The sequence below is a fragment of the Triticum urartu genome, chromosome 6 (assembly GCF_003073215.2).
Source record: "Triticum urartu cultivar G1812 chromosome 6, Tu2.1, whole genome shotgun sequence".
NCBI classification, from domain to species: domain Eukaryota; kingdom Viridiplantae; phylum Streptophyta; class Magnoliopsida; order Poales; family Poaceae; genus Triticum; species Triticum urartu.
In genome coordinates this window covers 11,637,501-11,652,851 of record NC_053027.1, presented here as the reverse complement: position 1 = coordinate 11,652,851, position 15,351 = coordinate 11,637,501, and the positions used below count along the sequence as shown (strand labels likewise).

The following is a 15,351-nucleotide window of genomic DNA, read 5'->3' as shown; positions in this document are numbered from 1 at the left end:
TACCAACCTACATCCTTGGGTGCCGGAATGGCAACGTCCTCATTAGGCAGCATGATAAAATTGGGACCACATTTGCGGTGCACAACATGGTGTGTCCTGAGAGAGGCATGGACATCCTCCCACCGTTTCCACGCCCCCAATCTCCGTACTTATTTGACGGTACTGCTTACTCTGGAATCATGTCCAAAGAAGAGGGCGATGCCTTGTCTTACTTGTATGTGTTGATGCACCAAACAACGGATGGAAAACATAGGGTATTCATATATATCTTGAAACATGGCATATGGCGCATGAATCATAGCTTGATCATACAGCAGCCCCCTCGTCGATGGTCAGTACTTAAATTTGTGTTGTCCAACAATAAAATCTATGTGCCAGCTGGCTGGAGCAACATTATTGTCTTGGATTTGGCGGCCTCAAGTTTCTCCATAATTGAGCTCCCAGAAGGGATGGAGTATGGTGAGAGAAACACCATATTGTCACAGGCCGATGATGTTGCTGGTGTATATCTTATCCATGTCAAGAAGTTTCAACTTCGCATCTGGCTCCACAATGGATACACATGGTTTCTGATGGACACCATTTATTTCCGTGAGATGTGTGCTGATTTGAGTATGGCAGATGGCAATGCTTCTCTCCTGATAAACCAGGCAGGAGACGATGACGAGTTTGTGTTCTTGGACATGGGTCGATGCACATTCCTCTTGGACATCAAGCGCAGAACAATGCATAAGGTGTATGAGAAGGAAGACGGTGATAAATTTATCTGTGAAATCCATCCTCTTATGATGATTTTGCCTCCCGTATTTCCTGCACTCAAGGATGATCCTCCAAGGTTTGTTTTTTGGCCTTCATATAATCTATTGTCTTGTTGAGGTTATAATGTTTTTGATTTGTACACTCTATCAATCTATTTTCTATTCAGTTGCTTTGTCTTGTTGTGTTCTTTAAAGCTAAAATTTGTAGCTTAGATCAATACACCAACATATCCGGTGTAGTTAAGAATGAATGGCATTGCCAAACTATTAGTCCTCTACTATTTTAATTAATGGTTCATCAACAGTCATGGTGTTGTACATTCATGGAATGGTGGTAGGTACATAATTGATTCCTCGAGCCATTTTAGGAAGACTAGTAAGCAACAATTGAGATGTTTTGTACCTGTAGCATGATTTCGCTACAGTTGGTTTTTTGTCTATGTGGTCATGACTGTTGTTGTTGTCTTGGGTTATATATCCGGGAAATTAGAGAGAGGGATTAGCAGTTGAAGAATGGAAGTTCATGTATTGCATCTTCTTCATTTCTCATATATTGATATCACATTATATGAATTCTTATCACCAGTAAGCTGACCTTGAATGGTGAACCTCACTCATGTTACTTTGGATGTACATACTTGTAGTTTTTTTAGAATACTGTAGTTTTTCTTTTTGCGAGAAAGGATACGGTAATGTGATGGAATAAAATTTCCATGTATGTCTATTTAACCATGTCATTATTCCCACACCTATCAGTTCTGGATAGCATAATTTACATCGGCACACTTGTGTTATTGAATGTTTTTCAATTTAGATATACCACCATGATATTTTTGCCGTACATGTCAAGTGTATAATCCAGTCTAAAAACTCCCCCTTGGTGACTTATACCCTCATTGACTATTGTTTTCTTTACTTTTCACGCTGTAGAAGGAAAATACAACATGTTTTGGGCATGGAAGCATCTTGTCATCATTGCTTGGTCAATTATATCATTATGCATTTTGAGTGACAAATAACATTTGAATGTTGTTGCAAAATTACTTGCCAATTTGTCTTGTTCCACTTGTGCTTAATCATCTTCATCCCTGATCCTTTGTGTTTTCCTATTTTGTTTGGAACAGAAATGCCATGCTCAGGCTGAAGATCAAGGATATGGATGGACACTAGCTATCTCCACTACCAATAAACTGGAACTCCATCGTAGATGAGTTGAGAATAAATGCACCCCAAAGTTGTTGTGATGGGTGAAATGTGACAACCTGGAAAGTTATGAGCACCTATTTTTAATATCTAGAGCTACCTACCTGGTTTCGATCCTTTCTGGAGTTTAATACCTATTATTATGCTTTATTATCATGATATATCTTTTGCATGATTTTCTTCACCTTGTTATTACCTTTGATAGCCCTAGTCTTGTATCATGATTTATGCTTGTTGTCTACTCTGTTGTATCTGGAAAGAAGAAATGGGGGAAGGCGAGAGAGATAGATAGAGATAGATAGAGATAGATAGATAGATGGATAGATAGATAGAGAGAGATGACAACATCAACTCTGTTGTTTGCCCGAAATTGTTGTTTCCCCCCAATCATATGCATGATGCCACTTTAGGTAGGTGCTATGCAGACGGCTGCAAACCTAATTGAGTTAACCTGCTCAATAATGGAGCCCATGAATCTGCTGCAATTTGTTGTACATCACTCTCAACCTTCATCGGAACCTGCTCCCTATCCTTCACATGTCTACTCTGGATCCAAGCCACAACTGCTATATACTCCCGGTGCCTAATCTGAAGCTCATAGCTTTCTTCTGGCAATATACATTGTGAAGCACCTGTAAATTTCTCAATATCTGCTTCTCCCATGAAACATGGCATTCCATACGAAGTCTGAAGATGATGCTGAATCAACGGCTGCGTGCGTGGTTTTTGTTAGTTTTGTATGATTTTTGGGTCGGGTACCTTAATTAATTGGACCAACTCTGTTCTTCAGTATGCAATGTCGGAGCTCGCCGCCCTCTTACAAGCTTTCATAAAAAATAGTTTAATAAAAGGTTTATAGATTTGAGAAAAAAATCACGAATTTAGGACAAGAGTCATGGATTTTTTTTAAGTTTGTGGATCTTTAAAAGTTCACGAATTTGAAAAAGGTCATGGACAAAAAAATTCATGAATTTGGAAAAGGTCCACAAACTTGAAAAAAGTTCATGGATTTACGGAAAAAATTAAAAAAATGTTCAGGAATTTTAGGCGAAAACTTCACAAATGTGAAAAAAATCACGGATTTGGAGAACGTCCACGATTTAAAAAAACAAATTTGGAAAAGATTCACGAATTTGAAAAAAGTTCTTTTTTTGAAAGATTCGGGGTTTCCGGCTTCATTGATTTAGAAGAAAGCAGCGGGAGAACAAGGGGTGATCAAGCGATCATGGATGCAGTTTGAGAAATGAAAATGAAAACTACAGGGTGACCGGCTTAGCCCTCGGCCTAATTTCTCGCTACATATTCCCCAAAGGGGGGGGGGTCTAGGCATGTTGCTCCCGCCATTCTCCATAGCTCGATCGTGTTCCTGATGGAGTGCGGCACGTCTTCAGTATGGGGGAGTTTGCTGTTGAAAACACATGCATTTATCTCCTTCCATATCTCCCAGGCTATCAGCATCATCATCGTCTTGAGCCCTTTCCTGGAGTTTGATGGTGCTAGTTGGACTGTTTTTTTTCAGTGCCTCAGCGATGAGTGGCTCGTTGTTCTGGCAAGCTGCAGGGCTGCACATCCATTCCAGGAGGATGCCGCCTCCCAAACCGACCGTGCGAGCGGGCAATCCCAGAATAGGTGCGTAGAACATTCGAGATTTCTGAGACAGAGAGCGCAGAAGTAACCGTTTGGCCACCCGCGCCGCTGCAGGCGATCGTTGCACCAGAGTCTGTCTTGGAGGAGAAGCCATGCAAACATCTTAACGGTTCCAGGGGCCCAAGCCTTCCAGATTGCCGCCTTTATTCCGGGATTAGGGGCATCACCTGTCTGCAGTTTGTAAGCAGCACTGGCAGTATAGACATTTCCACCACCTGCCACCCAGGTGATCGAGTCTTCCTCCGTTGTTAGTGCGACATTGGCCCTGCGAAGCTTTCGCCAGAGCTGCAGGTACTGAACCACCATTTTGCCCCTATTGCCGTGCTGCAGGTCTTGAATCCATTTGTCATTTTCCAGGGCCTCTTGAACTATCCTGCCCTTGCCACGCGAGTGCTGGAAAAGAGTTGGGAACTCTTGGCATAGAGGCATCGATCCCAACCAAGAGCTTGTCCAAAAAGTGGTTGTTCTTCCGTTTCCCAGCTGCACTGAGGTGGCCGATGCAAAGAGCACACGATCGTCGTGATCGCATGGGACGGGAAAGCTCATCCAGGGGCTATGCTGTTGCTGCCATGAAAGCCAGAGCCATCGCATCCGTAGGGCCGCGCCGAAACGGTGGAGATCCAGGATGCCCAGCCCTCCCTTGTCCACCAGCCGGCATACCTTATCCCAAGCCACCTTCCATTTGGCCCCGGTGATTTTCTCGTCCTGCGCCCAGAGGAACTGCCTGCGAGCCTTGTCCACTTCTCTTAGGATTTTCTTTGGGACCTTGAGGACGGTCATGGCAAACACTGGCAGCGCAGTTAGCACCGCACGCACGAGGACTCGCCTGCCAGCCATGCTCATGAGCCGGCCCTTCCATCCCGCCAGCCTAGATCAAATTCGGTCGGTTATGAATTGGAAGTGCACCAGCCTTAATTTCCTCGTGGAAATGGGCAGTCCAAGATAGGTGGTTGGAAAAGAGGTTTGCTGTCCTCCGAAACTAGCAAGCACCTCAGACAGCTGAATGTCATTGCAGTTTATTGGAATCACCGAAGACTTAGCCTGGTACAGTTTGAGCCCCGTGCAGTCGCCAAATTTTTTCAGTAGAAAAAGCAGCGTTTCCACTTCTTCCTTCTCTGGATTTGCAAAGATCACCGCATCATCCGCGTATAGGCTGGCTCTCATGCTGATCCCCCGACCTGGCAGCGGAGCCATTGCTCCCTCCGCTGCAGCGGCTGCGAGCAGGTGGTGCAACGGGTCGATTGCCATGATGAAGAGCAGCGGAGAGAGGGGGTCGCCTTGTCTGAAACCGCACCTGTGGGAGATCTGCGGTCCAGGGACTCCGTTGAGCATGCATGACGACGATGCCATAGATAGCAGCAGTGCGATCCAGTCACACCATCTTGGTGGGAAGCCCATCCGCTCCATCAGCTCGAACATGTACTCACAGGAGACTGAATCGAAGGCCTTTGCTATGTCCAGTTTGAAAAACAGAGCCTTCTTGTTCATGCGGTGCAGCATCCTTACTGAACTTTGAACGTATTGGAAGCTGTCGTGGATGCACTTTCCTTTTTGAAATGCCGTCTGTGCCGGGGAGATGATCGCACTGAGTGCCCCAGACAGCCTAGTCGAGAGCACCTTCGAGATTAGTTTTGCGATTGAGTGTATGAGGCTGATCGGCCGGAAATGTCCAACTTCAGAAGCTCCGTTTTTCTTGGGCAGGAGCACAATGAGGGCAGTGTTGAGGCTTGCAAAGTTTTGCCCTGAGAGGTAATAGAATTTTTGAAAAACAGCCATGATGTCCTCTTTGATTATATGCCAACAAGATCTGAAAAAATGGCCATTGAAACCGTCCGGACCCGGGGCTTTATCCGCTGGGGAGTCGACTATCGCTGCCCAAACTTCTGCGTGCGAGAAGGGAGCGTCCAAACCCTGTGGGTCGATCCTCGGGATGTTTATCCTGTCCCAGTTTAGGATTGCTTGGTGCGATTCCTGTTTGCCCAGACTGCTTTGGAAGTGATCATGAATCATTTTTTCTTTTTCCTCATGTTCGTAAGCCACTGTGCTGCCGCTTGCAAGAGAATGAATGTAGTTTTTTCTGCTTCTTGCTCTCATTTTAGCGTGGAAAAACTTAGTGCTCGCATCACCAACCTGCAGCCATGTGATCCTTGAAGCTTGCCTCCTCCGTGCTCTCTCGATGGCTGCCAACCCTAGGACCTTGAGCTTCAGCTGCTTTCTGAGGTTGATCTCGGCTGCCGACAGTCTTCTGCTCTCCTGGGCTAGATCAAGCAAACAGATGACTTCATTTGCTATGTGAAACTGCATGGTTGCCCTCCCAAAAGTGGTTTTGCTCCATATCTTCAGGTCCGCTGCCGTCCTCTCAAGCTTCTTCTTCACCCTGACAAAAGGGCAGTCATGGTGCACTGGCCGTTGCCACGCTCGCAGAACAGTTTCTGTGAAGCGGGGGAAGCGCGGCCAGAAACTCTCAAACCTGAAACGTGCCTGTCTACACGGCTTGCTTGCGGCTGTCAGGTATAGCGGGCAATGATCCGAAAAAGATGTAGAGGCAGCCACTAGGATGTGATCAGGGTGCAGTACTTCCCAGTGCTCGTTGCAGAACACTTTGCCGATGCTGCAACGCGTTGGCACTTCTCTTTCGTTGCTCCAAGTGAAACGTCGGTTTTTGCATTTTATCTCCCTCAGTCCATCTTGATCAATGGCCCTCCTGAACTTTCCAATCATTCTTCTATTTATATTGGCATTGTTCTTGTCAGCAGCCTGGTAGATCATGTTAAAATCGCCATTGATCATCCATGGCTCTGCCGTAGATGGAGCTGTCGCAGCGATTTCAGCCAGGAAGCTATCTTTCTAGGCGTCATCTGTTGGCCCATACACCGTGGTGATCCAGAAGTGCGGCCCAGAGTGGAGCTCAAGAACCCTAGCCGTAATGGAGAACCTTCCTATGCTATGAGAAACTACGTTGACTACCGTTTTGTCCCAGAAAATGGCCGCACCCCCTCTAGTACCTACAGCTGGGAGGACGACGCAGCCTTGCAGCGAGGAGGCACCGATCTCCCTGGCCATCGCCGTCGACCACACCTCTATCTTGGTCTCCTGCAAACACAACATTGCTAATCTATGCGCGGTGGCCACGCCGTTGATCGCAGTACGCTTCGCAGGGCAGTTTAGTCCCCTAACATTCCATGACATGAAGTTTATGGTATTGTCATTCATCTAAAAACCAGTTGTTGCTCCGCCAGCTGAAAAAACTACTAATGCAGGGACGAAACACCATCACATACAGCCTGGGGCGGCGACGGCCACCAGTAGGCCCAAAACCCCGTCGCCACGCAGCTAACCACATCATCGAGGAACTAAACATTGACACTAAACCTAGCTCAAGCCGGTTGAAGACCAGCCGCTGGCGGATCCTAGCTACATCTGATAATGCTAACATTACTACGCTTGCAGAATCTCCTCAGCATCTGCCAGACCTGCCATGCCCGCCACGATCTTGAGAGCGCCTTGATCGAGGCCGTGAGCTTTGCAATGGCAGCGATGTCGCCCTCCGACAGTGGCTCTTGGAAGCGCTTCATGATCTGGGCGGCCGCTTTTGGTGTCATCTTGTCCTTTGGGCCGAGCTCGCCAAGCTCCTGGATGAGGCGCAGCACCGCCCTCTAGGCCACTGGGGTGGTGATGCCTGCCGCAGCCTGACGTGCGCTCCGGCGAGAGGGGGCCGAGAGAGCCCTGGACTTTGGCGGAGCAGGGTGGCGAGGGCGTGGAGGCTGGCGCGAAAGAATGGGTGCGGGCACCGCCTCGAACAGCTGAGCCGCCTGCTCATTGCGGCTGTCGATCACCATCTCGCCCACCTGCTGGGTCACCACATCCAGCTGGAAGCCCATCGTGGCTGCTGCAGGGGAGCTGACGCAGGGCAATAGGCACGGCAGCATCTCTGGGCTCTCGAGCTCCCCTGGCTTGACACTCAGGCGGGATGGAGGGGAGCGACCACCGTCTTCTAAAGCAAGCGGGGTGCGCAGGGCTTCGATCATCGCGTTCTCCATCTCCAACTGCATGCAGTCCGTGCGCGGGGGCGGCGAGAGGGCGCGCCCCGAGTCGGAGAAGGAAAAGAATTGAGCGACCGGGTCCGCTTCAGCCGGCGCGGCCTGCACCGGTCGAAGCGGCTTGGGCGGCGTGGCGCGCAGAGTGTTGGTGTTGGAGCTCGAACCCTCCTCCTTACGGCCCACGGAGCGGCGGCTTCCGACCGGGGTGCGGCTGCGCTGGCGATGCACGCAAAAAAATGAAAATGAAAATATGAAAGTTCTTGAGTTTCAAAGGAATTCATGCATTTTGAGAAAAAAAATGAAAATATGAAAAACATAAAAGGGGAAAATAGGAAAAACCAAACAAAAAAGGCCAAGGAAAAAAGGACTGGAAGCTTCCCAAAACCAGTCACCGACTTCCACTCGAATACTTCAGCTTTCTCTAAAAAAACGCAGTTCAGCCCCGCCGAAAGAAATTAAGGAGGGGGCGTCGGCGGCCTGACCTCGCCCGTCCCCGACGGCGAAAGACGCTTCCTCTTCTAGCCTCACGTCGATTGGTTGATGTGAGCTCTTCTCTTCCCAAACGGCAAGATAATTTCCGTTCTCCCTGTGTTTCATTTCCTACACACTGATTTTACATGTCCTCTAGCGAGCTGATGCATGGATTGTTGTTTGTTGGTGGTTTTGTTGTGCAATTGGCCGCGGAAATTAGTCCATTGCATTGATGCCCGCTTGCGCATTTGTCTGGCTGATTTTCCAGGGTCGATCCTGAAAAGATACCTGTTGAAAATATGCCCTAGAGGCAATAATAAATTGGTTATTATCATATTTCTTTATTAATGATAAAGATTATTATTCATGTTAGAATTGTATTGACCAGAAACTTAAATAAAAGTGTGAATACATACACAAATACTATGTCTCTAGTGAGCCTCTAGTAGACTAGCTCGGTGATCAAAGATGGTTAAGGTTTTCGAACCGTAGACATGAGTTGTCATTTGATAACGGGATCACATCATTAGGAGAATGATGTGATGGATAAGACTCAACCGTAAGCTTAACATTTGATCGTATCACTTGAATTTAGTGCTATAGCTTTCTTCATGTCAAGTATCTATTCCTAAGACCATGAGATCATGCAACTCCCGGATACCGGAGGAATACCTTGTGTGCTATCAAACGTCACTTCATAACTAGGTGATTATAAAGATACTCTACAGGTATATCCGGAGGTGTCTGTTGGGTTGGCATGGATCGAGACTAGGATTTGAACCTTTCGTGTGAGGAGAGGTATCTTTGGGCCCTCTCGGTAATACAACATCGTAAAGAGCTTGCAAACAATGTGGCTAATGAGTTAGTCACGAGATCTTGTATTACGGAACAAGTAAAGAGACTTGTCGATAACAAGATAGAACTAAGTATGGAGATACCGACGATCGAGTCTTAGGCAAGTAACATATTCCCAGACAAAGGGAATTGCATACGGGATTAACCGAATCCTTGACATCATGGTTCAAACGATAAATGACCTTCGTGGGATATGTAGGAACCAGTATGACAGGTGGATTAGTCTCATTTAAGCGCGTTTATGACAGGCGGGCCCCATTTTTTGCATAGGTGGCGTAACAGTTCACAAGAGACGGCGGGTCTTTTGCAAAAATGTGCCAAACTTTCTCCCTGGACTGCCGGCCACCCCCAAACCTTCCCCCGCCGCGGACCAGATAGCCCTCGCCCTTCTAACGCCATGCCCCATGCCGGATCCGCGGCCGGCGCCTCAAAACCTCCTAGCATCCTCGCAGTGTAGTGCGTGGTTGTCTCCGCCGCCACGCCGCTCTCAGCCCGGTCTCCCCACCAACAGTGGCGGCGCTGGGGTCTTCCTGGGACTTCCCTGGAATACCCAAGTATTTCGCGTAAAACATTTAGTACATATACAGTAGAAGGACGGCAAAAAAGCTACGCACGAGAGCAGACACGACCGAGTCAGCGTCTGGCTAAGAGGGCGCGGGAGTGGCTCGTCTCCCTCCCTCGATTCAGTACTGCCCCGAGCTGCCAAGCCCCAGTTTCAATCGATCCCCTTTTCCCAAACCTAGCTCCCCTGATTCAGCCTCCCCTGGAATCAGGTCCGACTCCGGCGGCCAGGTCGGCCCTCTCCTTCCTCCCTCGCCTCACCCCTTGGTCCCCTCCCCTCCGGCCGCCCTCTCCCTCTCCCTCCCCTGCTGGCCCGCCCTTGCCCGGACGCTCTCCGACCCTCTACCGCTCTGCGCCGACCTCTGTGGCAGTGCGGCTTCGCCAGGCGCCGGTCCGCCTCCGACCTCCCGGTTGGCGGCTCCCCGGCCCAAGTAGGCGCCCAGCCCCTCCTGGCTCACCTCCACGGCTCCGCCCTAGACATTCTGCATCTATTAGTATGCTAGTGTTGTTTTGTTCATATATTGCTAGTGGTCTGTTGTTTGGTTGATATACTATATTTAGAGAAAAAAATTGGATGAATACCCAGCCTTCATTTCCTGGCGCCGCCACTGGCCACCAAGAACCCGATGGCGCCTCCTCCGCCTCGCGAACGAGGTGGCCGCCGCATCTCCCGCAAGCAGCAACAACTAGCACGCATGCACAGTGCTCGGTGTTGCAAGAAGTACTTTGTCTACTGCGGATCTAGGTGTGGGTTGATTGATTCTTCCCGGTTGGATGCGGACGTACAAGCACAGGAGCTAGTTGTTGAATCTATTCTAGCCACCGGCTAGACATACCCATATACGGCGCTCGCCTACTTGAAAGACTGCCGGCGTTGACCGCCTCGGTGTCGGTGGTGGCGGAGGGTGTCCTGCAGGGCCATGCACGGGCAGCTGCTCCCGGCGGCGTGCGGTTCGTCGCCATGGGCTCCATGCCGTCAGGCGCGGCGGCAGCGCAACGACCGGCTGCGACCACCTAGCGGCGGCGACAGGCGGGATTCCGGCAGCACATGGCACAGTGCTACAGTTCTATGCACGGGCTGATCGCTTTAGTTTTTGTGTAAAGGGTGTCTATGTAAAATTTTAGGGACTATTTGGTAAATTTAGACCAACCCCCGTCTCCGTGAACTGTTATGCCACGTAAGGGAGATGCGGGACCAGCCTGCCATAAACACGCTCAAATAAGTCTAATCCACCGCAGATCAGTGTTATTTGCCAAAACAATTACTTTAGACATGCTGTTTTTGAAAAAAAGTAAATTCGCGTTTTCTGTTGATCTAGCCTTCAATGTGGTGGTTTCTTACAATTAACTCAGTTGCTCGTTGTGAGACAAGAAATTGCGTTTTCAATTTTGCATCATTTATTCTTGCAACTGATGGCGGTGCCTATGATCTGATCGGTCCAATTATTGGTGAGAAAACAACTGTGTATTTACCACGGTTCAACCTTATCCATTTTCCTTGAGAAAATTGACCTTACCACAAAAACCATACAAGATCGACTCGTTGATTGAAATTTTGATCAGACCACGCAAAAAATCACTTGGAAAGAAACTTTTAACCATTGCATTGCCAGCATTGATACTTTGATAAATGCCATTGCAGACGTGGCTTGTATATCGAATTAACCATTATTTTGCGGTGTAATTTTGCCGTATGTACTTTTTCTATGTGGCAACTTTCGAATAGTCAGAGTTGACAGTACTATGTAGATTATTCATGTCAAGATAAGTGTAAAGTCAAAACAAGCAGAAGAAGCTATCCAGTTATGAGTGAAGGATGATGATATGAGTGCATGACACGTCACCACCCTCGCTCAATCCAGATAGACTAGAACATGCTTTAAACCGGTCTTAGATTAGCAGTTAACAATATAAGAGCAAATATACTAGTGGGCTATAAGCCCGCTTGCATGGCACTTTTGCCTATGTGTAGGAGAGAGACAAGTAAAAAAGTGAAGAAATGGACACTATAGCACCACACTTTTTTAGAACTCCCTCTAATCCATATTAACTGCTGTGGATTTACTAAGTCGGCGACAATTAATATCGATCGGCAGGAGTGCTTATTTTGTTTTCATTTAGCCTAATGAAAATCACAAAAAAAATACAAAAGTGTGAACATATTTTTAGATTTTTATCTTTATTTGAAAATTTCGAACCTTTTCGAAATGTTTATGATTTTTTTGGAAGACACGAGCATTTTCTGAAAGGTGAACATTTTTGGGATTTTTTTAAAACACGAATATATTTTGAAATTCCAAACATTTCTTACAGACAAATCAAAAAATGTTCCCTCTGTCCCAAAATAAGTGACTAAATTTTGTACTAACTTTAAAGCAAAGTTGAGTCACTTATTTTGTGACGCAGGGTGTATTTTTTTTATAAGTATGAACTTTTAAAACTTCAGAGTAAAATTTTGAGATTCAGAATGTTTATGGACATTTTTTTAGAAAACAAAAAACCATTAAAAATAGCGAAAACATACCATAACCTTCTAAAATGTTTATACATAAATCAGTAAAACCCATACAAAACCTTTCGGTAGGATCGCTCAATAGCTGCTTTGTGCAAAGTGACGGCCATGCCCCTCCCTATTCGTAGTGGACCGGTGTGGGGATCACAAAGGCAAGCAACACACGCCACCGCAATAAAACGGAACATAAAAGCAGGTGGACCACAGTTGCTGCACACTACGACAGTTACCTTTTTGGTTTAATTGGCCAGGCTGGCTGGTCATTTATTTTTGGGGTAGGTGCCAGAAGCCGTTTCTTCACTTGCCTGAAACGTAAGCAATTAAAGGATGAGTGTCGCAATTTCGTCGGCGACTTCACCTCACCCGTCCCCGGCATCGACCTGCAATTCTTCTCCCCTAACCCCAGTTTGACCAGCGTTCCCTAACATCAATGGCGGCGATATCCAAGGTGCTTGAGGACGACGACCTCCTCAGTGAGATCCTCCTCCGCACCGTCTTCACCACCACCCTTCTCAACTCCGCCCTCGTATGCACACGCTGGCTCGCCCATGCCTCCAACCGTGCCTTCCTCCGTCAATTTCGTGAGATCCACCCGCCCCGCCTTCTTGGCTTCTACATCAACAAAGGTCAGAGCACCCCGCACTTCATCCCAATATTACCTCAGCCCCGTGAACTCACTGCTGTCATCCGTCGCGCAACCTCTAGCATGGGCACCTATCAGAGAGTACCGTCGGTACCAACCTACATCCTTGGTTGCCGGAATGGCAACATACTCATTAGGCAGCATGATGAAATTGGCACCACGTTTGCAGTGCACAAAGTGGTGTGTCCTGAGAGAGGCATGGACATCCTCCCACCGTTTCCACGCCCCCAATCTCCGTACTTATTTGACGGTACTGCTTACTCTAGAATCATGTCCAAAGAAGAGGGCGATGCCTTGTCTTACTTGTATGTGTTGATGCACCAAACAACGGATGGAAAATATAGGGTATACATATATATCTTGAAACATGGCATATGGCGCATGAATCATAGCTTGATCATACAGGAGCCCCCTCGTCCATGGTCAGTACTTAAATCTGTGTTGTCCAACAATAAAATCTATGTGCCAGCTGGCTGGAGCAACATTATTGTCTTGGATATGGCGGCCTCAAGTTTCTCCATAATTGAGCTCCCAGAAGGGATGGAGTATGGTGAGAGAAACACCATATTGTCACAGGCCAATGATGTTGTTGGTGTGTATCTTATCCATGTCAAGAAGTTTCAACTTCGCATCTGGCTCCATGATGGGTACACATGGTTGCTGACGGACACCATTTTATTGCGCGAGATGTTTGCTGATTTGAGTGTGTCAGATGGCAATGCTTCTCTCCTAATAAACCAGGCAGGAGACAATGCTGAGTTTGTGTTCTTGGACATGGGTCGATGCACATTCCTCTTGGACATCAAGCGCAGAACAATGCATAAGGTGTATGAGAAGGAAGACGGTGATAAATTTTTCTGTGAAATCCATCCTCTTATGATGATCTGGCCTCCCGTATTTCCTGCACTCAAGGATGATCCTACAAGGTTTGTTTTTTGGCCTTCATATAATCTATTGTCTTGTTGAGGTTATAATGTTTTTGAATTGTACACTCTATCAATCTATTTTCTATTTTGTTGCTTTGTCTTGTTGTGTGCAATAAAGCTAAAATCTGTAGCTTAGATCAATACACCAACATATCCGGTGTAGTTGCAGAATGAATGGCATTGCCAAACTATTAGTCCTCTATTATTTTAGTTAATGGTTCATCAACAATCATGGTGTAGTACATTCATGGAATGGTGGTAGGTACATAATTGATTCCTCGGGCCATTTTAGGATGACTAGTAAGCAACAATTGAGATGTTTTCTCTACCTGTAGCATGATTTATAAACGCTACAGTTGCTTTTTTGTCTACGTGGTCATGACTGTTGTTGTTGTCTTGGGTTATATATACGGGAAATTAGAGGGAGGGATTAGCAGTTGAAGAATGGAAGTTCATGTATTGCATCTTCTTCATTTCTCATATATTGATATCACATTATATGAATTCTTATCACCAGTAGGCTAAGCTCGAATGGTGAACCTCACTCATGTTACTCTGGATGTAGATACTTGCAGTTTCTTAGAATACTGTAGTTGTTCTTTTTGCGAGAAAGGATACGGTAGTGTCATGGAATAAAATTTCCATGTATGTCTATTTAAGCATGCCATTATTCACATACCTATCAATTCTGGATAACATAGCTTACACCGGCACACTTGTGTTGTTGAATGTTTTTCAATTTCAATATACCACAATGATATTTTTGCCCTACATGTCAAGTGTATAATCCTATCTAAAAACTCCCCATTGGTGACTTTTACCCTCATTGACTATTGTTTCTTTACTTTTCACGCTGTAGAAGGAAAAATACACCACGTTTGGGGTATGGAAACATCTAGTCATCATTGCTTGGTCAATTATATCATTCTGCATTTTGAGTGACACATAACATTTGAATGTTGTTGCACAATTACTTGCCTTATCAATTTGTCTTGTTCCACTTGTTCTTAATCGTCTTCATCCCTGATCCTTTGTGTTTTCTTATTTTGTTTGGAACAGAAATGCCATGCTCAGGCTGAAGATCAAGGATATGGAGGCACACTAGCTATCTCCACTACCAATAAACTGGAGCTCCATCGTAGATGAGTTGAGAATAAATGCACCCCAAAGTTTCTCCTTAGTTGTGATGGATGACATGTGACAACCTGGAAAGTTATGAGCACATGTTTTTAATATCTAGAGCTACCTACCTGGTTTTGATCCTTTCTAGAGTTTAAGACCTATTATTATTATGCTTGATTATCATGATATATCTTTTGCATGATTTTCTTCACCTTGTTATTACCTCTGAAAGCCCTAGTCATGTATCATGATTTATGCTTGATGTCTACTCTATTGTATCTGCAAAGCAAGAAATGGGGGAAGACTTGAGAGAGAGAGAGAGAGAGAGAAGATGACAACATCAACTCTGTTGTTTGCCTCAAATTGTTGTTTCCCCCAAATCAGATGCATGCTGCCACTTCAGGTAGGTGCTATGCAGATGGCTGCAAACATGATTGAGTCAACCTACTCAATAATGGAGCACATGAATCTGCTGCAATTTGTTGTACATCACTCTCAACCTTCATCGGAACATGCTTCATATCCTTCACAGGGCTACTCAGAATCCAAGCACAACTGTTATATACTCTTGGTGGCTAATATAAAGCCCATAGCTTTCTTCTAGCAATATACA

General features: G+C 46.3%; 1 protein-coding gene across 1 annotated transcript; it reads left to right on the top strand.

Annotated features, from left to right (window-relative positions):
- Positions 1-12,375: 12,375 nt before the first annotated feature.
- LOC125516165 lies at positions 12,376-14,915 on the top strand. Its single transcript, XM_048681649.1, has 2 exons — positions 12,376-13,616; positions 14,676-14,915. Exons 1-2 carry the CDS (start codon positions 12,478-12,480, stop codon positions 14,719-14,721), a joined length of 1,185 nt encoding a protein of 394 aa, XP_048537606.1. The 5' UTR covers positions 12,376-12,477; the 3' UTR covers positions 14,722-14,915.
- The last annotated feature ends 436 nt before the right edge of the window (positions 14,916-15,351 follow it).

What these genes read in the sequence shown, in the direction of transcription:
- LOC125516165 (XM_048681649.1), top strand. Translation starts at nt 12,478, where the DNA reads ATGGCGGCGATATCCAAGGTGCTTGAGGACGACGACCTCCTCAGTGAG. An exon ending in CTCAAGGATGATCCTACAAG is followed by an intron (nt 13,617 to 14,675) that starts GTTTGTTTTTTG and finishes TGTTTGGAACAG; the next exon opens with AAATGCCATGCTCAGGCTGA.